Source organism: Engystomops pustulosus, chromosome 2, assembly GCF_040894005.1.
Source record: "Engystomops pustulosus chromosome 2, aEngPut4.maternal, whole genome shotgun sequence".
In the NCBI taxonomy this organism is placed as follows: domain Eukaryota; kingdom Metazoa; phylum Chordata; class Amphibia; order Anura; family Leptodactylidae; genus Engystomops; species Engystomops pustulosus.
In genome coordinates this window covers 176,102,810-176,126,412 of record NC_092412.1, presented here as the reverse complement: position 1 = coordinate 176,126,412, position 23,603 = coordinate 176,102,810, and the positions used below count along the sequence as shown (strand labels likewise).

Sequence of the window (23,603 nt, the reverse complement as noted above, 5' to 3'; positions counted from 1 at the left end):
GTGGCGGCCATTTTGGAAACCTCCGGCGGTGGTACCTCCAAGGCTTCCAAGCCATGAAGAACCGCTGGATTCCAGAGGTGTTTGAGGGATCAGCTGGGGCCTCAGGCCCCTTCTTCTACTTCCTCACCCCCATTTGTGTTTCAGTGCCTCGGTGGTAAGTGCCGGTCAGGTGCACAGGAGCAAGGATGGAGCAGAGCTCGGAGATGCACGTCCTCCCTCCTCCATAGCCAGGCCACACCCCTCCCAGTCCCATTTTATATACCAACCTTTTATGTAGTATAGTATCAAATGCCTTGGAAAATTCTACATATACAACATCCACAGCCTCCCACAGGTCAGGTCTAGAACATACCTCCTTATAATAGCAGACTAGATTAATGTGACAGGCCAATATAGATCTTCATTGCCCTACATTATGTAATATTATATCATTCTTTTTTATTAGCCATTATCTCCAGCCATGCTCATAATCCTTACATAAAGTATGTCATGACTTTGGAGGTGTTCAAGACATGATTTCACATCTTAGATTAGATGAATTAGAATGTCTGCTATACAGTTTAGATGTCTGCTGTATTATACAGATCACACCCATGATCATGGCTGCCGGTGATGACTTTAAGTGGTTATCACCCACAATCTACCATCAAAATCAAGCATGGTAAGATGTGATAATCATTTCCCATGGCCTCTTTCTTTATAAAATTAAACTTTTAAAATTATGCTAATGAGACGGAAAGGCTACTGAGGCAGTTTTCAGAACCCTCCATGCTGCAGATTCATGATTCATTCATGATCTGTTTCTTTCCAAGTCGTTTGACCTGCTGGCTATCACTGAGACAAGGATCCAGCAAGATGACACTGCATCGCCTGCTGCTCTGTGCTTTAGTGGCCTGCAATTCTCTCACTCATCCAGACCTGACATTAAGCAAGGATGAGGGGTAGGCATTCTCCTCTGACCAAGGTACACCTTCCAAGTCATTCCTCCTGTGCCCTCTCATCTTCCCTGCTTTTGAGGTCCACGCCCTCAGGATATTCCGCCCTTTCACCCTTCGTGTGGCTGTACTGTAATATATTGTCCCTCTGACTCAGCCTACCAGTTTCTTAACTAATTTGCTTCTAGGCTTCCTCATTTTCTATCCTATACATGCCCCAACACGTATCATGGAGCATTTTAACATTCCTGTTAACACCCCATTCTGCCCGTATATAGTGATTAATGCAGGGCTGTACACTCACCGGCCACTTTATTAGGTACACCATGCCAGTAACGGGTTGGACCCCCTTTTGCCTTCAGAACTGCCTCAATTCTTCGTGGCATAGATTCAACAAGGTGCTGGAAGCATTCCTCAGAGATTTTGGTCCATATTGACATGATGGCATCACACAGTTGCCGCAGATTTGTCGGCTGCACATCCATGATGCGAATCTCCCGTTCCACCACATCCCAAAGATGCTCTATTGGATTGAGATCTGGTGACTGTGGAGGCCATTTGAGTACAGTAAACTCATTGTCATGTTCAAGAAACCAGTCTGAGATGATTCCAGCTTTATGACATGGTGCATTATCCTGCTGAAAGTAGCCATCAGATGTTGGGTACATTGTGGTTAGCTGAAAGGAGTGGCACCCGGTGTGGTCTTCTGCTGCTGTAGCCCATCTGCCTCAAAGTTCGACGTACTGTGCGTTCAGAGATGCTCTTCTGCCTACCTTGGTTGTGACGGGTGGCGATTTGAGTCACTGTTGCCGCTCACTGGATGTTTTTTCTTTTTCGGACCATTCTCTGTAAACCCTAGAGATGGTTGTGCGTGAAAATCCCAGTAGATCAGCAGTTTCTGAAATACTCAGACCAGCCCTTCTGGCACCAACAACCATGCCACGTTCAAAGGCATTCAAATCACCTTTCTTCCCCATAATGATGCTCGGTTTGAACTGCAGGAGATTGTCTTGACCATGTCTACATGCCTAAATGCACTGAGTTGCCGCCATGTGATTGGCTGATTAGAAATTAAGTGTTAACGAGCAGTTGGACAGGTGTACCTAATAAAGTGGCCGGTGAGTGTATATAGTGATTACTGGGGAGGCTGTATGTAGTTATTGCTGGGAAGCAGTGTAAAGCGATTGCTATTCCCTGTCTGGACTACATTTAATGGCCCCCCCCACTAGATTTTGTACACAGGGGCCCCCACCAACCTTAATCCAGCCCTGCCTACGTGCACCACTATGGTATAGTATGTAGTGGAGCGATAGCGGGTATATGGAAAGAGGGCCCAGGATGAGCTCTCTCCACTTGTGATGAGTGTCAACTGTATTACACAGCTGACGCCTGTCTTTAACCGCTGGCACCGATTGTGGCAGCTAACCTGTTAAGTACCATGGTCAAACCATATATGAAGCTGAGTGGCTGTGGATAGGGTGCATGTGACACTTTCTCCTCGGGAGTATGCGGGATCTCTGCAGGGCACCAAGAGCGGCAATCTGCTTGCTAAGGGTTCCCCGACCAACCAGAGCTGCCGCTAACTGTGTGGCACACTGTGCAGCGATACAGATATGTTCTCACCTACAATTAAAGTCTGTGCACAAACACTTTGCAGCAGCTTTAAAGGAAACCTACCACTTGAAGTGGCAGGTTTACGATGGCAATACCGAGCACCAGCTCAGGGTGAGCTGGTGCCGGAGCTTATTTTAGTTAGTGTTTTAAACTGCGGTATCGCGGTTTAAAACACTTTTTAAACTTTATAGCCGGCGCAGGCAGGTACGCGCTCGGCGCTTACCATGCGCGCGGCTCTCATTCACTTCCTATGTAGCCGCGCGCACGGTAAGCGCCGAGCGCGTACCTGCCTGCGCCAGCTACAAAGTTTAAAAAGTGTTTTAAACCGCGATACCGCGGTTTAAAACACTAACTAAAATAAGCTCCGGCACCAGCTCACCTTGAGCTGGTGCCCGGTATTTCCATCAGAGATGGAAACCTGCCACTACAAGTGGTAGGTTTCCTTTAAGCACAACAGCTGGAAACAGTACTTTGGATGAAACCACCTATGAGAGGTTGGCGGCAGATACTTTGTATTCACTCGCCGAGTTCTTTGAGGATCTAGCTCATCAGTCATTTACTTCAAGTGACTATGATGTCTCCTTTGGGAATGGGGTTCTTACAGTTAAAGTTGGAGGGAACATTGGTACATATGTGATCAACAAACAGACTCCAAACAAACAGATCTGGTTGTCATCTCCCACAAGTGGACCTAAAAGATATGACTGGACTGGAAAAAGTTGTGCATATTCTCATGATGGTATATCTCTACATAAGCTTTTGGAAAAGGAACTTTCTCTTGCACTGAATACTACACTAGACCTATCTACCTTGACATATTCATTGTGACGGAGAGTTTGAAAATTTTTACTACAAAATGAAATCTTGCATAAATGACTACTATACATTTTTTGTTCTTTTTATGTTTGTTTCGCTGGGATCCTGGGTTCAAGTCCCATCCAGGTCAACATCTGCGAAGAGTTTGTATGTTCTCTCCGTGTTTGAGTGGGTTTCCTCCGGGTCCTCCTGTTTCCTCACACACTTCAAAACATACTGGTAGGTTGATTAGATTGTGAGCCCCATTGGGGACAGGGACTAATTTTGGCAAGTTCTATGCAACGCTGCGTAATCTGTGTGCGCTATATAAATAAAGGAATTGTTATTGTTGTTGTTGTCAAACCCAACTAAGGCACCTAACAGTGCTGCTAGGGGGTGTTGACTGATGGTTGTGACAGCCTGGAGTCCCGTAGGGACTTGTAGGCCTATCATGAAGGCATATCTCTAGCTGTCAAAGACATACTGCTAGAGATCAGTAGCAATATTGCAGTATATTGTGGGAATGATCAGACCTAGAAAAATAAAAAAAACATAAAAAATTGTAACTACCCCCTTTTACTAGAACATATATAAAAATCAACAGGAAAAAAAAACCTTTTTGGGCCATATTTTGGGGCATATCAATGAAAACATCAGCTGATCACACAAAAAAATAACACTTTAGCTCAATACACTGAAGTTATTGGCCTCAGAATAACATTTTCTTTTTTTAAATCTACTAAAACATAATAAAAAACCTATATACATTTGTTAGATCTGTAATTGTACCAACCCAAAGAATAAAGGTGATGTAATATATAGAGCACACAGTAAAATAGCTCACAAAAACAAATGTGTTTTGTCAATTTCACCATGTTTGGAATTTATTTCCAGCTTCTCAGTACGCGCAATGGAATGTAAAATACCATCACTGGAAAGTAAAATTTGTTGCGCAGAAATCAAGCCCCCATACAGCTCTCTACACTTTTGGGGTTTTTGACCGTTCTGAGTACCGGTAATAAGCAGAAATTGGGAAAATGGCTAAGTTCTATAGGGGTTAAAAGATAATAATATTATATTTGCATATTTTCTTTTACTGCATGTGCACAGTTAATTCAGGTAAAGTGACGCCATCTTGTACACGCAGTGCACAACTGCATCACGGGTTACTGAAGCCACTACACGTCTCCACATTTATACTACATTCTAACTTATTTCGTTCCTGCTTCCAGCGTCACTCGGTCGCTGTAAAAGACTTATCGTTGCCACTCTCACGAAAATGAAGGCTCTCAAACGCCCCTATCTACGGCTGACGTAAATATTCTAGAACTTTCCGTGCGGAAAGTACATGCTGCGCATGCTCTAACAATCGTACAGTGGGGTGGGCATCAACCAAGTACAATACGCCTGCGTCATATGTTAGGCGCGTGAAACTGCGCATGCGCGTTTGGTCTAGTTTTTCGGCGCCTTTGTCCTTCCGCCATTTTGCGTGTCTGAAACGCTGATTGGGCTCCGTGCTCCGGTTCTGGAACCAATCAGAGCGGAGAGGAGAACCGAGACCGGGAGAGGTGGTGAGTAGGACCGGGGAAGAGAGCCAATAACACCACGGGGAGGGAGAAACATGACCTAAGCCGCACAGCCAATAACACCAATGTATTAGGCAGTAACATAAATAGCCAATCCGGGGAGACAAAGCCAGTGTCTCCCGGAGAATAAGCTTGACGGGCTAGTAGTCGTGCGATGGCTGTGCTGTGTGATAGGCGGCTCGCATGCAAGTGTGCGGTGCGAGACATAAGCACGGCCTGGCTGTGTTCTGTGTTGTGCTTCTACGTAGATACGCGGTGTTCTCTGTCTGGGGTATGTGAGCGATGTGGAGGCCATCCTCCAAGAAGGGAATGGAGTCATGTATGTGTATGAGGCCCTGTGCTTGAGTGCTGCTTGTGTAAATGTGTGGGAATTGTGGAACATGGATGCCAGGGTTCCAGTTCTATGCATCAGGCCATGATATTCGTACAGTGGTGTGGGGGATTCGCCCCCTCTCAGCATGAGAAGAGCTGCCGCATTGCCATTTATTGTGTTTTCTCAGCTTGGCTCCACATTTTGAGGACTACAGCCTTTTGATCACTTTTTATTACATTTTTATATGTTGCAAAATGGTTGTATTTTTGAATTTGGGAGCTATTTTCCTGTAACATATTTTGAAAGCTATCGCTGCATCGAAAAAGTTCAATATAACATGTTTATGATTTTTTCCTGTTTAATTCTTATATCATTTCTAGGGAAAGGGTGCTGATTTTGAACTATGTATTTGTTTTTATTTTTACTATTCTGTATAATATTGTTACTAGTTCTCAGACCCCCTGGGGTACATTAACACTAGGTTGTCTGATTAATCATACCATATACTACCATTCAACAGTATTTTGCTGACCCTTTATTACAATGTGCCACTGGTACATTGTAATAAATAGCCAGAAAACATACATCCTCAGGTCTTATAAAAACCCAAGGCTGTCATCGAGACAGATCGTCGCTAACACCTGCAATCAGTAACACCGATATGCAGCACCCACCTTGTATGGAAAGGGCGTAGCCCGTGAGCCCTCTACATACACCAACAGCCGATGTGTGATGTACTAATATGTCACACATCAATGAGGGGTTAAAAGGCCTCTATCGTCAGGCATCTTATTTGGTGATTCCCCAAATGTTAATCACTAATTCTCTTAGCTTCTAGAAAATGAAAGGTAGAGATTTGTTAGATATGTGGAATCTACAGTCAAGATCTACTAATTATTGCATGACAATAGATTTCCTTGCAACCCCTGTTGCTATGACAGCCTCGGGTCATACAGACCCAAGGCTGTCTAGTTTCACACCATGCATTACAGTGTGGGATTTGCACACTGTAATAGATGTAGAAAATCCCCATACTGTAGAATGGCAGTATATGGTACAATCAGACAACCTTGATTGCCCCCCTTCCTTAGAACCGATATAAATAAACAGTAAAAATCATAAAAATGATAGGTATCGCCGCGTCCCAAAATGTCCAATCTATCAAGATATAATAATGGAGACAAATGAAAAAAAGGCAGCACACCATAGATTGTAGTGAAAAATACTTTAGTGGATTTATTCCATGTGGGTATCCACTGAGATAATTTTCACTACAATCTATGGTGTGCTGCCTCCCCCCCCCCCCCCCCCCCCATTCGTCTCTATAACTGAAGGACCTGATGCACGGCCCTCATAGGTGTGTACCCGCTTATATTTTGTTTACGCATTGTGTGTTTTGATAATGCTTCTTGGATCTTTTATTACTGCAGATACAATAATGGTTATTCCTGGCATTTAACACCTTAACTGAAAATAGCCCATAGTTGATGTCATTTTGTAAAACATAAAAAGTCGATGAAGTCTTCAAAATGGTAACATTATCAAAAGTCACAAGTATTCTAACATAATATCCACCCCAAACACACCTTGCTAAAGAAGCTTGAGGGTGAAGATGGTTGATTGTACTAAAATGTCTCCAGACCTAAACGCTATTGAGCATCTGTGGGGCATCCTCAAATGGAAACTTACAGAGCACAAGTTCTCTAATAATAGCTTCTTAATGTCATCATGAAGGAGTGGAAGAGGATTCCAGTGGCAACCTGTGAAGCTCTAGTGAAGTCCATGAAGAGTTAGAGGACATGTCAGGCGATTAATACTCTCTTTTGCAGCACTTATTAAAGTAAGCAGCTGCCCAGCCCTCCCCTAGTTTGAGCATTGTTAAATCTCTAACTTTATCAGAACATAGCGATTAGCTGGGAAACAACCCACTAAGAAGCATTCTGATCGTTGGAGCTAGCAAGCATCCGGCGTATTCAGGGGCAGGTGGTCCGAGGTTCTCCCCTCTCTTCAGGTTCTCCGCTGGTCCGCCACTCCCACACCTGATGCCGGCGGTGACTGCTGGTCGATGCAGCAGTCACCGCTTCCTCGGATCGCCCCCTCATGAATAAGCCGGATCGCTGTAAGCTAGGACAGCTACTTAGTGGATTGTTTCCTAGCTTATCCGTATGTTCTGAGCATTGTTCAATCTCTAGCTTTAACTGCGGGAGAGCTAGGGAGCTGCTTACTTTAGTAAGTGATGCTATAGGGTTTTAAACGCCTGACAGGTCCCCTTTAAGGCAGCACTAGAGAATAATGATGGCCACACAAAAAATTTACATTTTCAACAAAATTTCCACTTGGGGCCAACTCGCATTTTTTGCCAGCACTTTAAACATTAAATGGTTTGCCCGTGAAAAAAGTTCTTAAATTTTAATTCCCTAGTGATATTTACACAATAAAGATAATTTTAACATCCTTACTGTCCAATTTTACCCAGGTTTATCCTATAACTCGGTGATGGTGATTGTAAAATTACAGTGTGTGGGCAGGGACTCTCTGACCAGACCCTACATGATCCATCTGTGCTATGAGATGTTGTGTGCTGACAATATGCTCAGAGTATTCAAGTACAGGGTTTATTTACACCAGAGGTGCACAACCTTTTTCAGTCTGAGGCATTGTCATATGGCTACCCTTCAGGGGGCCGCACTATTAGCCAAAACTCTAGATCTGCCAAAAACCACAGTACAGAGAAAATACCCCCAGAAACCACTACTGCGTAATAGTGTATGTTTACAATAAGTAACATAGACCCCAGAGCAGACTACAATACAGTGCATTAACAGGATGATAATAATAATAATGATGATGGAAATTGCCTGAACCCATGCAGAAGGTAATAAATGTTGATAACTTGCTATACTAGACCAGACCAGTAACTTGCCTTACCTGCAGCCAGCAAGGTATTCATACCTATTGTCTGCAGCATATGGTGCTTCTAGCCTTTTTCTGCCTGAAGTGAAAAGAATATAACTTCTATAATACCACCATCTATGTACAAGAATTTAACTGCTATAATACTAACCACATGTACCAAAATATGACTACCATAATACTGCCCCCTATGTACAGGAATATAACTAATACTGCTGTCTCCCCTTGCCCTCCACAGACAGCTAGCCTTGTTTCATTCCTCACAAAGGTAGCCCCCCCCCCCCCCTCTGTCTGCTTCCCTCTTCTCAAAAAGCAAACCCCCCTATGTCTAGTCCCCCGTGCTGTATAGAAATGCCGGAGCATCATGTGATGATTATATCATCACAGGTCCTTCAGCCAGCCGGCTGTAAGGTCCCGCAGCACAATCCTGTGTGCTTTCTGCACACTTTTTATTTCATCCTTGCAAATCGCAGCAAAAATTGCAGCCTTGCTGCTGCCCTGGAAGCAGGCAGCAGGGTGGGGCCGCAACCTAAGTCTCTGTGGGCCGCGGGTTCTGCATCCTTGATAAACACTTTTATTTAGCTTCTTAAAATGCGCTCTCATCTCTACTAACTCACCTATAATACACAGACATTTAACTAGTCTGTAGCTTGTAGAGTAAGTTTCTGCACAATGCTGCTTGCTGGCAGGAAGTGCCTGTATCTGAGCTGGTCTTATAAGAGTACTGCAGTGTGCAGATGTGAGAAGCTATTCATGAGAAGAATCCGACCATTTACGGTTGTATCCAGGTTAAACCAAAATTGTAGGACTAGGATAGCACTAGGACTGATAAAAACAGGTTGGAATTATATTTGTGAAATTCAGATTCACAGGCTGTTACATTGTGCAGGAGCTCTTTAGACTCATAATTTAAAAACTTGATTTTTAGAAAGAAACAAGCCATGGATAACAAATATAAGACCACCATGCCTGGATCTGTGAATACTGTCCCTGTTCTAAAGATACACTCAAATAACATGGAAATTGTTGGTGATATCAATTATGTTTGTGGCACATTAGTATATGGGGGGGGGGGGGGGCGCTTCAAGAATGGTGTTGACCATGGCGGACTTTTTAAAGTATAAGGGGGTCAGATCGGGAGACCTCGGTGTACCACTATCTGGACCACTACCAATCCTCTTTCCAGTGAACTGTTCATGTAGAGAGGCTCGGACCTTTGGGGGTCATCTGAAGGCACTTGTCTATGCTGTGAAGATACGAGATGTGCAGCATCTGAAACAACGGATACAGGAAGCCCGTGCTAGCATTTATTTTGTGGTGTTGCTGTCAGTGTGTCAAAAGTGGGAGAAGAGAGATGCATTGACAATCCGACACAATGGGCAGCACTTTGAACACATTTTATAATTGGAGATAAACTTGTAAATAACTCCTGAAAGAATAAAGTTACATTAAAACCAAACACACCATGTTTACCTTGTGAAATTCTCAATAAGGTTGATGTGTTACATGACCCTCTTCCCATTGGAAAAAAATAATTGGATCCAAAATGGCCGCCATGGTCAACTCCCATCTTGAAAAGTTTCCCCCCTCCCATATACTAATGTGCCCCAAACAGGAAGTTGATATCACCATCCATCAATTAAAAATTATCTACTTCCCTAAACATATCTGGTATTGGACTAAATAGGAGGATCAAAGCTTCGGTCAGTTTTGCAGCAGTGTGTGTTTTCCACACACAGGCCGGAATCACAGGACCATGAGGGGGTTGTATGGTCCGATGGACGGAATGGTCCGGTGAGCTCAAGGTGTGCTCAATGTACTGTTCCGTAGCTGCAAAGAGATAGAGCATTCTCTATATTCGACCATATTTATGGGTGTGCGGGATTATTTTCAATTATTTTACACCTTAGAAATCAATGGGTGTTTTAACTTATGGTTTCTTTTTTTCTTCTGATGGAACAAAAGAAGAACTGAAGGCACAATGCGGATGTTAACTCCAGTAAGCATATTATAGCTCTGGAGATTTATTTATGTTTGGTTAATACCAAGTTTTTAAGTTTTATCACCTAACCACAGGATGGACGATCTGGAGGATGGGGGTTCTGTTCTCTGTAATGTGTGGAATGGCAGGATGAGAATACGCCCTGCTGCTGCATTCAGTTGTGTGGGTTGAAGGAAGTAGCCATTCACAGTACTCGGCTATCACTGATAGATCCCATATCCAGAACATGTTATGTTGTGTTGCCTCTGGACCCCCCAATTGCCGGATCACAACTTGCCTGTGGAAAGAGGTTAACTTAAAAACTTGGAACAAATCCCCTAAGTAGGTAAAAACCCATAAGACATATATAAGTGCCTTATGACAACTCCTCGGTGGCATATATTCATGCAAGTTGCCATCCCTTAGGCTACATTCACATGGCCATATGGGGGCACATATATACGTAGAGGTCAATGGGCGCACGGCACCGTACGGGAGCAGTACACACGTGTGGCACCATTCCGCAGACGGGAGAAAGATAGGACGTCTCCTATCCTTCCCTGTAATACGGTGCCTTGCACCATATATCTCTAGGGGGGCGGGGGATTAGCTACAGTACGCCGGGCACATTGTCGTGTGAATGCAGCCTTAGACAGTATGATGAAATGGCCCTGATCAGAGGTTGCAATAACGCCTGTAGACGCGTTTAGAGGATGATTTACTCCCCCCAAAAAATCACCTGTGAGCTGCCGCTTCCAAGCAGTGACGGCGCCGGCAGAGAATATTTTGCAGGATCGCAGCGCTGAGTGACTGGAGGCAGGACAGGGAGGGACTTCCTGCTCACAGTCTGAGCCTCTCCCGTGGGGTGCGGAGAGACAGGTGAGAGATGGAGGAGCCGAGCAAGTGGTGGTCTATGTGACAGCCCAATCGTATACTGTGAAAGGGGTCAGATTATTATCAGTCTCCTGTCACAGCAGCCCCCTATACAGTGATAGGCTGCAGGGAAGGTGCTGTATGCATCCTCTCTGCATGTCTCTGTGTACAGATCACTGATGACAGTGATCCAATGGGCTCTTGCCATTAGATCACTGTTATCTGTGATCTATATTAAAGAAAAGCAGGGAACACATATATTATGTGTTCCTCCCTAAATGTGCCCCTGTAAAAAAAAAAGTTATGTTCCCAAACCGCAGAAAATTAATAAAATAATTGAATTTATTCAATAGTCCACTCTGTCAATAATAAGGCTGCATTCACACAAACGTATGCCTGCCAGGCCGTAGCCGGGCAGGCATGCGTTCCGTGCCATGGAGAGGAGGAAGGAGTGACCCCCTCCCCTCTCTATTGAATTGCATTGGGTACTGGCCATAACACAGGGAAAGACATGTCATTTTCCTGTGTACGGAGCGGTATCACTCCGTGCCGCCATCTATTGGGGACATATGTACAGCTACAAGCTTGCGGTTGTACATAAGTCCCCCCATATGGTAGTGTGAATGTAGCCTAAGGGTGAGGTTATTACCTACGTTTTCAAACGTATCACTACAGCTGAGAAGAGATTTGCCTATTTACATTGCTGTCAGCATTTCGTTTACAAAACACATGCAATAAAATAGCATTGATGCATGTGTTTTGTTAACATAATGTTGACATCAATGTAATTAGGCAAATGTTTAGCACTTGTTTAATACATACTTGCTATTTGAGGGCGCGTTCACATGATGCTTTGCATTTTTTGATTAGTTTTTGACGCATTCCAAAGGCTTCAACCTTGATTGCATTTGCTAAAACGCAATGTTACTTCAACATGTGAAGCCTTTGGATGTGTCAAAAGTGCATTTAAAAAAGGCGTGAATGCGCCCTAAAGGGGTTTTCCCAAGAATTCAAATTAGACCGTATTCTGTGGATAGGGCCTAACTTGAATTTGTGGGAAAACTCGTTTAAGCATAGAAAACAGGAGCTGTAACTTTTTCCTTGTATTAATAGACGTCTCTTAACACTATATATACGCCTGGGAGTTACAGGCAGTCCCCGGGTTACATACAAGATAGGGTCTGTAGGTTTGTTCTTAAGTTGAATTTGTATGTAAGTCGGAACTGTATATTTTATCATTGTAACCCCAGCCAGAACTTTTTTGGTCTCTGTGACAATTGGATTTTAAAAATGTTGTGTTGTCATAAGAATCAATATGAACACTAAATCTTCATTACAGACACATGTGATAACTGTTACAGATGATCATTGTAGCCTAGGACTAAAGTACAATAAATTACCAACATCCAGTGGTCCGTTTGTAACTAGGGCTTGTATGTAAGTCGAGTGTTCTTAAGTAGGGGACCACCTGTATACATTTATTAGTGAAAATTTTGTACTCCTCCTGGGTTAAAAATACTCCTCAAAAATTGTGAGAGGAGTATTATTACCCTTCTGGAAAAATGTTAGTGCGACCTCTGGCCCTGATGTTGACGGATTATTAGTGTCATACTGAAGTTCTATGCGTGTATTTACAGTTTTTCTTTTTTATGGTTAGATATTTGTAAACCGCAGGACTGCAGATGGAACAATACACGACAAGCAGCAATGGCTCTCCAGAACAGATTGTGGTCCAGGCTGGGCAGATCCAGCAGCAGCAGGTTTGTACATGTTGTATGATGTTTGTGTTTAACTTTTACTAGCTTAACTTTTTCTGGTTCTCTTTCACTACTGTTATTTTGCATTCTTAAAAATACATGCAAAGTTTATTTTATTTATTTTTTTTAATCACCATTGAAAACAAATGGAGGGCTTGTTTTTCACTTAATTGTTTAGCACTCTAAATTTAAAAAAATGCTTTGTGACACATTCATGGACAGGTAACACCTTTTAAGATATATGGAAAACCAAATCTATTTGCATCAATATGGCATCAGTTTTTTTATGGACATTCATAAACTATAGTCTGAATAATCCATGAGATCCATGTGCGAAAGATCCTTTAATTTGCTTAATTTTCTTTTTTGCTAGAGCAATCACTAAAAAGGAGTTCCACCATCGTTTTGTTGGCTTTTTTCATTTAGATTCAAGGGGTTCTTCAGTCATAGCAAGTTAGGCCCGATCCACTGGATGCACGACCGGCTGCATTCTTCATCCTGAGCTCAACTGGGGATACAACGGACCCCCTTTCTCAAGATCCGAGAACGGGGGTCCCCTTTTATACTTTCTAAGTTGTTGCTTCTCCCTATTTAATACCATAGATCACTTAATCATCTGGATTATGATTGTCACATAACTGTAGGAAAGATATCAGTGAATTATGGTAGAAAGATGTCTCTCTTTCCATACTTGACCCTTGATGCATTGTTACAGTCAGGCTATTTCTTCTTTTTCCTTTCTGTTCTCTTAGCCGGGTGCAGTTACTGCTGTCCAGTTACAGACCGAGGCTCAAGTGGGAGCAGCCTCTGGGCAGCAAGTACAGACCCTCCAGGTAGTTGTGTCTGACGAATGCATGAGCGATTCATGCAGTTTGTCATTGCTTCCTCAGTCTGGTGTATATGCATGACCATATTGTCTTTATATTTAATATTCAGTGGTCTCATGCATGAAATTGCACATAAAAGTCAGCTTAGTTTGCAAGACTCTCTTGTTTTTTGAACATGCATGACTCAATTTACTTCCCATTTTATTATAGCATTCCTTTTTCAGTGCTTTGTAATGTTCCTGTTATGTATGGGCTAAAGTACCCTGTCACTGGAGAATAGAAATCAAGATAAACTTGTTCGAAAACATATAATAGCATAAAGGTATTTTTGGCTTCTCAAATCACTTACAGTTCTGTTCCCAGAGACATCACTTTTAATGGTGGGTGGATTGATGAAAAGGACGTTAAAGGGCATCTACCACGTTGATGAAGGTTTGTAAACAAGCACAACAGGGGCATAAGAAGCTAAATGATGAGCAGATCTTGCCAGAGGGGGCACACACCAGTATGTCAGTTTGCTTGGTTTACAAACCTTCCTCCTAGTGGTAGATGTACTTTAATTGTTGCAGTAAAGCCTAATGCTATTTACATAACTGATATAACAAAGTACAGCATATTGTATCCTATATTCTGTTATTTGCAATAATTAGTTACTTTCCATGTGTAACACATGTTTACTCCCTCCTTTCAGGTGCAAGGCCAGCCACTAATGGTACAAGTCAGTGGGGGGCAACTGATTACTTCTACTGGTCAACCAATTATGGTACAGGCAATGGGTGGACAAGGCCAAACCCTTATGCAAGTTCCTGTTACTGGATCCCAAGGACTTCAGCAGGTGTTTATCTTGTGTACTAAAAATTAAGCTTTGTGCAAAAAAAAAATGTTTGAATAACTGATGTTTGATAACTAACTTAGAGTGTGGTCACCCGTACCACTAGTGCTGCATTTATAAACGAGGGTACGCAAGGGGGCCCTTGGCTCTATCGCATATAAGTTTCTATGGAAACGCATGCGAGCGCAAACCAGAACCCAGTATCTTTCACTAAAACAATGCAAGACACCGGGTTCTGGTTGCCGATTGCAATGTAGCAATGAGACCTGTCTATCAGGAACCGGAAGGCAAGGCAGTGCAGGGAAAATGAATATGCAATACTCCATTATTGTCATTGGAGTCAGGTGAGTTGCATACAAGTTAACAAACTGATTTTTAACGCTACAGCCATGGAGATAACAGCAATGCTTTTTAATCAAATATTTATTTTGGGTGGGTTAATTTGATGGACAGGATCCCTTTAATTGCACAAGTAGGATTTAACTTTAAAATTTAAAATGAACTTTTATTATTTTTCAGACCCCCTAAGGTACTTTAAATCTTGGTTGTCTGATCGATCTTACTATATACTGCCGTACTACAGTAGGGATTTTTCTTCTCATTCATTACAATGTGCAAATCGCACATTCTAATGAAATGTTTCAAACAAGGCTGTCATGGCGACCAATTGCCCCTCCCAGATGACGTCACAGGGAGTGACGATCGCCGCAATCTTTTTGAACCCATTACCGATGGCGGTTGTTACCGGTAAGCCTTTGCTGCAATATGCAGCAAAGACTTACCGGCTATGGAGAGGGCTCAGCTCCTGAGCCCTCTCCATGCACCCGACGCGCGCTGTACTATTACGACGCCGGTCGTTAGGGGATTAATATGCATAAAATTTTTAGTCTTTCAAGTTGTAAAACTGCCATGACAAGTATCTATTTCCCCTTTAATTGTATATTAAAATATGTTTTTTATGATTTTTCTAAAGATACAGCTGGTGCAGCCTGGGCAGATTCAGATCCAAGGAGGACAGGCGGTGCAGGTGCAAGCTCAGCAGGGTCAGCCGCAACAAATAATCATTCAACAACCACAGACTGCAGTTACTGCTGGACAGAGTCAGGTATGGAATCTATCATTGGAGCTGCTGGCAACTTTTGAATTTGATGTTTGGCTTTTATGTGACCTTTAGTTACTCTTCTGTCATTCCAGAGTCAGCAACAAATAGCTGTTCAGGGTCAACAGGTTGCACAAACGGCAGAAGGACAAACCATTGTTTACCAGCCAGTAAATGCAGATGGTACAATTCTTCAGCAAGGTAAATCATATATAAATGATAACAATCTAAGCAGCTGGATGTTCCACCCCTGCTTTAGGACTTTCATCTTTCACCATAAATGAGGCCTTTACTTTCCTAACCATGCCAATTAAATTTTTTGTTCTCAGCTTTTGTTTCTTGTTCGCAAAATGTGCCATCCATGCTAGTCTGCTTGTCCATGGTGAACACTAGAAGTTCCCAGGAATTAATTATATGACCTCCCCTTTTTCTGTCCCTCTGTTTCCTGTTTTACGTTATTTCCTAAAGTGACAGTCCCTGTTACAGGAATGATTACTATACCAGCTGCCAGCTTGGCAGGAGCTCAGATTGTGCAAGCCGGAGGAAACACCACTACAACAAATAGCAACCAGGGGACAGTGACAGTGACGTTGCCCGTAACGGGAAATGTGATGAACTCTGGGGGCATGGTTATGGTAAGTACCAGGATGTTTTTGTTATTTTGCTTTCTTTGTGTCTCTCCAGCTTATGAAATAACTATTCTGCTTATTTAGATGGTTCCTGGTGCTGGTTCTGTGCCTGCTCTGCAAAGAATTCCCTTGCCAGGAGCTGAGATGCTGGAAGAGGAACCCTTATATGTAAATGCTAAGCAATATCATCGAATTTTGAAGAGGCGCCAGGCACGAGCCAAATTGGAAGCTGAGGGCAAAATCCCTAAAGAGAGAAGAGTGGGTATCACAATTGTGCGGAAGATGTCAATGGATGTCATTGACATTACAGAAATTGTGTATAAGAGAGTTTTATAAAAGAAAAACAAAACAAAATCTGAATTATTTGTTAAACAATTGTAATACAAAAATATTGCCATGCCAAATGTATATAAGGAAGTTAAAGGAATTCTACCATTTGATTTCATGCATTATGAACCAAACATGCTTTGAGAATGCTGTAGCTACATTTATGCAGAATCATATCTTGTTTAATCCCTGAGTTGAGTGGTTTTGCTGAAAAAACTATTATGACTTTCAGTTCCTTAGGAAAGCTGGATTGCATGCTTCTTGCTGTACATTAACACATTATATCAGATGTCTACACTATTCCAGACAGGAATAATCAACCTGAGCTGGATCATTCATACACAGCAGCTGGGGGATTGATTACTTCTGCCTGTCAGTGATTACATCATTCTCTTGACCAGTGTAAGAAGAGAAGCGCTGAGACAAGCAAAGGAGCGACAGACTCATTATCCTGAATTTTATAATTGTTTTTTCTCATCAAACCCACTCAGCTCAGGTAGCTCTGATTCGTCTGACGGAGGCAGGCCTCTGGCAGCGAAACAGGTACACCATGAAGAGGACTTGAGGAGCGGGAATGTGGGGGTGTGGAGTAGCCTTTGCCCCTGGAGCTGTCTGAGGCTACAGCGCTCCCCGCCCCCAGCAGCCCCTGCAATTAATTTGCGTAAGGAAAGCATTAAAGTTCTTTCAGTAATGGCTGCATACAAGAGTTTGATTAAAGGAAATCTACCATCGGGAATTTACTTTCTGAAGTTGTTTTTTTAAATCTAAGAATATTGCTGGTAAATAGCCAGTGGTTCTATAAGTTGGCAGAAACAGGAGAAAAAATAGGAGATATCACTGTCAAGTCCCCCTTTGTAAATAGAATAGAATGGAATCTTGCTCCATCATCCATCAATCATCCTCCAAAATTCATGCCTCAAATTCTTATCTCTTTAAATACTACCAAATGATATGGAAGTGCCCAAGGCCAGAATAATTTCACAAGTGGTACACTACAGAAAACACATTTAATTGAGAAATATATAATTCCTTATCCTCACATGAAATCCAGTTGTAAACCGCTTCATATTAAGAGGAAATTACTTTTAAACAGTATGAAAGAGACTAGATGTGTTCACTTTTTTCAAGATTAGTTCAAGGGGTTGATGTGGCTGATGAAAATGTTTTTTATTTTCAAGGCACTTAAAAAATATATATTTTTTTTCTTCTAGAAATATTTGCACGAATCTCGTCATCGTCATGCTATGGCCAGGAAGAGGGGAGATGGAGGACGTTTCTTCTCCCCAAAAGAAAAAGAAGGTCATCACCTGCAGGTAAACGCTAATTGGGTACATGCTTGTCATAAAGTGCGGATTCATACCTCCTTTGAAGTGCCTATTTGCTAAAAGCACCTAGAAAGCTTCTCTGCATACATCAATTACAGGCCTAATTTGAGAGGCTAAATAAGTGTCCTGTTGGCCTTTATACTTTAACCCTTTCCCTACCAGGTGTTTTGACGCGTTATTGGCCAGAGCAGTTTTTTAATTTTGACATCAAGTCAACCTTTATGCAAAATGCATAAAAATTGAATTTAATGTAATAAATGTGCCCCCAACAAAAAATATTTATCTTTAGACCTAAATTTAGTTGAACATGTATAGAGTTCGTAGATACCTCATAGTCCTATGTTCACATGAATAAATAATCAGAAAATCAGCTATTTAATCTAGAAATTTTAAGATTGTCACAACCTGAAAAATCTATCGATTTAACACATTTAAAAGTAAAGGTACCCCTAAAACCTATATATTCGATATTATAGTAAATTATTGAAAAAATGCATGAAAACCTACATTTTCACATTAAACTTGCACCAAAGCATAGGTTTACGCAGGTTTACACTCCCAAAATTTGCTAAAACAAAAGCCATGCAGTAATTGGTTGCAATCCACAAATGTGTTTACATGCCCCACGTGTGTATATACCGTATAAGCCAAGGCTCCTTTTTTTTAACTCGAGTATAAGTTTAGGGTGGGAAAGGCTTTGGTCACAGCCTCCCCCCAGTATATAGCTTTTCAGACCCTTGCCACCAGTATATAACCAGCCCCATTATATAGTGAGCCCTCTGCCCCTGTGTATAGCCTGTATTATAGCAGCGTTGGCTGGCGTCAGAGTCTGTGACGTCACAGATTGTGACGCCAGCCACCGCTGCAATAATACAGCCGGCCGTCACAGCCATAATATTTTGTGTAGCAGCTGTCAGCACTTTTTTGGTTGAAAAAATTGGTTATACTTTTAGACAATGGAATATTGGATGTCCACCCCTAATGGTATAACTACCTGGTGATTAAAGGGTGATTATGTTTCCAGAAAGCGGAGGAGACTGAACCTACTTTAAAACACATCATTTTACTATGGGGGGTATTTGAATACGGATTAACAAATCATTTACACATTTCTCATTAATGCAGTAAAATGAAGAAAAATCTCAACCTAATTTATTTCCTCTTTTGATTCAGGACGTGGAGTTTCATTAAACAAAAGATGGAGCCGATATGACGGTAACAAATTTTCTTTCTTCTTCTTTTTTTTTTTTTTAAGGGTTTATATTTCTGTTTTTAGGTGTATGTTATTACTTAATTTACATCTATTTATATTCTTTACTTATTTATTTCCACAGGATTCATCTCAGGGAAGAGACGTTTACACAAATGATGCAACTATTCTGGCAGCATCCTTAACACAACAAGGATGAAGCTGGAACTGTGATGTTATAACTTCTATTGTTTGTCAGATTTATAACCTTCCTCGACATAGGTTTTAATCAATAGGACTGTGCTTTGAGTGTGCATTTACATCACTAAAATAACTGGACCTTCAGATATCCATCTTTTATGTTTAAACACCCGTTTACCTTTAAAATAAATGCCTCTAAAGCCATATGCAAATGAGCTGTGAATTGTCTAAAGAGGAGGGTGCCTCTATCTATAGCACATAGAACTATGTTTTTTGGTTCTGCCGAGTGGTTATGTGAGCAATGCAAGCTGCAGATAAAGTGCAACTTCTTGACAGGCAAAAGGTTACTTTTTTTTTGTATAGGTCTTTAGAGGCACTTCTCTTTTTTAAATGGGTAAACTTGAGTTTTGTAAAAAAAAAAAAAATGGAATGCCAGAAAGGATATTTCACATCCTGTTCATTTAGTGGTATAACAGCTAAGTCCCTTTAAGGGTTATTTTCGTTTGGGCATTCACATCCAGATTCATTAATCTTCCATATTTAAACATTTCTTCAATTAGATGTCATAAAAAAAAAAAATTTCCTGGGTAAAGATAATTTCTCATAAATGTAGTCATATGGTCCCTTAGAAACAAGACTGTGTCCTCTGATACGGCCACCTCTGCTGGAGGGATTGCACAAAGAAACAAAAAGTTTTTGTATATGAAATGTCCGGGAGTTACTGCATATTGAACAAGCCTCCTGTTGTAATGAACGCTGAAGCCGGGTGGTCAGGCAGAGCTCAATAGCGCATGTCGTATCCGGCGACCATATGACTACATTTATGAGAAATTATCTTCAGACAGGAACTTTTTTTTTTTTAATAACATCTAATTAAAGAAATGTTTACATATGGCAAATGAATTAAAATAAATTTAAATGCCTAGATGGGAATACCCCTTTAAGTTCTCTGATTTATGAAACCATCACCATATCCTATCATGAATACGTGTTTAGTAAATGTCTTTTGGTGTTTGTTTCTACATTACAACTAGCACTGTATATACTTCAGTGGGGTTCTGATTTGCTGTCAAGAAAATTTGTACATAAAGGTGTGTTTTTAAATATTCAGCTAGATCAGTTTTGCTATGAGCAGTTTTTAAGTAATGGATTGACATTTTTCACTACAAGAGTTTAATAACCCTAGAAGGTGATCCAAAAGTGGGGATGGATTAAAATAATTACAGATGTACCACAGTACAAACATTCTCTGTTTGTTACAACATAGCAGTTTGGGATCCTTTTGGTGAAGTTAATGGGGTATTTTCATTTCGGCAAATTAATGTTATTCTTTGCATGATGAAAAATTATTCAATATTCCAATATACTTTCTGTATCAATTCCTCGCGGTTTTCTAAATCTCTGCTTCCTTTCATTCTATACAAAAGCTTCTATGTTTACTTCCAGTGGTCAGAAATCTGATCATGGTTTCACAGGTGAACAGCTTGTTAGCATCATAGGGAGTAAACGGAGCTATGTGATATAACGAGCTGTGCACATGTGTGACCATGGTCAGATTTCTGTCCACTGGAAGTAAACAAAGAAGCTTTTGTATAGACTACAGTAAGCAGAGATCTAGAAAACCATGAGGAATTGATACAGAAAGTATATTGGAAAAATGTATAACTTTTCATTATAGAAACAATGACATTTATTTGCTCAAATGGGAATACCCCTTTAAGGTAATGCCATTGCTTTATAGCTAGATCTTGTCATTACAGTATTGGTTCTACAAGATAGACTGAAATTCGGCGCCATTCTGAAAATTGGACCTTCTTCAAGGAATATGTGAGCATTTGTTCTGGTCAGTGAATGGTAGAAACCTCTAGGGGAGTGTGTGTTTTTAAAAAACAAACACGAAAAAAACGTTCCTTAAAGGAAACCTGTCACCATAAAAATACAGTGTGATATGCAGGCAGTAGGTACTAAAATAAACTATCAGGGCTTGTGTGTTTTTTTTTTTTTTTGGCATACAGGTCCTGAAATAATCACAAATCCTAGTGCACTGCCAGGAATTGCAATTAATTTCTCCCGTTCGGTCACCTCCATTTGAAGGGGGCCACCATGTGGTGTTCCTGCTCTGCACCTGTACAATAGCTGTAGTGCAATAGCCTTCTGATGTATACATTTATGAATTGCTAAAATGTGTATCTAACCTTGTGCCAGATTTAGGTTCCGGTCCACAGTTATCACATTTGTAGAAGTTTAGGCATTGTTTTATAGAAAAGTGTATCTTTTTTAGTGGCCTCAAATAATATATTGATGTTGTTAGCTTTGATGCCGCCATGAATTGAACTATGCTAGGAACTTGCTGAACACAACTTGGGACATGTCAAATCCAGCAGGTTTTCTTTAAAGGAAACCTACCATGAGGAAGTAGATCTGATGGTATATTCCTCCTGCCTGCCTCTGCACTAATCTGTAATTTAATAATCTTGGTACCTAACCTAACTTGTTAAAAAACTTTATTATAGTAATATGTAAATTAACTGCAGAGGCTACTGGCCTGGCTGGGTACCGCCTAGTAAACCTAGTACCGCCCCAGTAGCCTCTGCAGTTAATTTACATATTACTAAAATATTTTAACATGTTAGGTTAGGTTCCATGATTATAAAATGACAGATTGGGACAGAGGCAGGCAGGTGGAATATACCATCAGATCTACTTCTAATGGTAGATTCCTCATGCTAGGTTTCCTTTAAATATTAAAAATGTCACAGTAAAATTTGCATGTGGGGATGTTATACTTCTGACATTGTATATGCCTGGAGAGTTAAAACAGACATAAATTATGAATTTATTACTTAACAAAACATTTGTACATAGTTTTTTTTAATAAGATATTTTCTTCAAATGGTCTTTTTTGTTTCCTTTTTTAATTAGCTGTATTTGTAAGTACTGTGTACCTTGCCCAGCTAATAATAAAATCTTTATAAACCCGATGACGTGTGTTTGTTGTCCCTGTGTAAACAAAATTTCTATTAACCCCTTAAAGACGTAGCCAGTTTATAGTTAAAGGCTCAGTCCCATTTTTCGTATTCCGACATGTGGCGCTTTATATGGTTATAACTTTTGAACACTGTTACTTATCAAAGCGATTAGGAGATTGTTCGTTTGTTTTTTCCTCACATGTTGTACTTAATTTTTTTACTTAATTTTAGTGGTAAATTTTGGCTGATAAGTTTTGAGTTTATTTACAAAAAAAAGAAAACGGGTGAAATGTCGACTGTTATACGTTTGTTTAGCCCTAAAATTTACACATTTCCAAAAAATAAAAAGAGAAAACCTGTCTTAAAATTTGCTATGCAATTTCTCCCAAGTACAGAGACCCTTCCACATGTGGCCTTTACTTCTTTTATGGGTGCGCAGAAGGGAAGGAGCGCCCTGCAGCTGCCAGGATTTTGGTTTTCTCATTGGCTCCTTTTGTAGGCTATATAATTTTAGCTTTTTTGTTATTGGGGCCATTTGACAACCAGGGTGTTTCCGGTTATCGAAAATTTAAAGGGTCTCATGGTAGGCGAGTGGAGAGAACCAGAGAGACGGTTAAATGTCCCTAAAGACTTTAAAAATCGCTTACTGTTTGACCCAGAAGAGACCAAATTGTGGGAGAACGTACCCAAAGTAGACATTCCTATTACCAAAGTTGTAAAAAAGACGGATTTGCCGTTTTAGGATTCCACGCAACTTAAAGATGCTATGGACAGGAAATCTGATTGTCTACTTAAAAAACTTTGGGAGTCTTCCATGACTACAATCAAAACAAACATTGCGGCAACCTCAGTATCCCGCACTCTCCTATTCTGGTTAGGGGGTTTAGAAGACCATCTCAGGGAAGGCACCCCTAGAGAAGAAATTTTAGATTCATTGCCTTTACTTAAATCTACTACTGCCTTTTTAGCTGATGCCTCAGCAGAATCTATTCGCTTTGCCTCAAGGGATGCCGCCCTCTCAAATGCCACCAGAAGGGCCCTCTGGTTAAAACAATGGTCGGGGGACATTCGTTCTAAAGCAAAACCTTGCAGCCTTCTCTTTTCAGGTGAATTCCTGTTCAGATCTGAGCTAGATGAGATTCTTGACAAAGCTGCGGATAAGAAGAAAGGTTTTCCTGAACCTAAACCTACACCAAAAAAGCAGTTTTTTCGTGGCTTTAGAGCAAACAAGGATCAACCAAAGAATAAGGGGAGATCTTCCTGGAGACAGGGCTTCTGGAATAGCTCCAGGGGAGGAAAAAACAAGCCATTCCTGTTCAGTTCCTCGAACAAACCAGAAAAGAAGCAATGACGCCAGGGTAGGGGGAAGGTTGAAGGACTTTCTCCCCCAGTGGAAGAACATAACAAACAACAGGTGGGTGACTTCCATTATCCAAGA

General features: G+C 41.1%; 1 protein-coding gene across 6 annotated transcripts; it reads left to right on the top strand.

Annotated features, from left to right (window-relative positions):
- The first annotated feature begins 4,758 nt into the window (after nt 1–4,758).
- Nucleotides 4,759–22,177, top strand: NFYA (nuclear transcription factor Y subunit alpha). Of its 6 annotated transcripts, none has more exons than XM_072137368.1 (11): nt 4,759–4,915; nt 12,668–12,770; nt 13,520–13,600; nt 14,286–14,429; nt 15,400–15,531; nt 15,621–15,726; nt 15,994–16,160; nt 16,239–16,412; nt 17,693–17,794; nt 18,980–19,021; nt 19,141–22,177. In XM_072137368.1, the coding sequence occupies exons 2-10, from the start codon at nt 12,693–12,695 to the stop codon at nt 18,995–18,997; spliced, it is 1,002 nt and encodes a 333-aa protein (XP_071993469.1). In that variant the 5' UTR covers nt 4,759–4,915; nt 12,668–12,692; the 3' UTR covers nt 18,998–19,021; nt 19,141–22,177. The 6 variants fall into 6 exon arrangements, with proteins under 6 accessions (XP_071993469.1, XP_071993470.1, XP_071993466.1 ...); XM_072137369.1 differs by having other exon boundaries at nt 13,520–13,603; nt 16,012–16,160; XM_072137365.1 differs by having other exon boundaries at nt 13,520–13,603.
- Nucleotides 22,178–23,603: the final 1,426 nt, after the last annotated feature.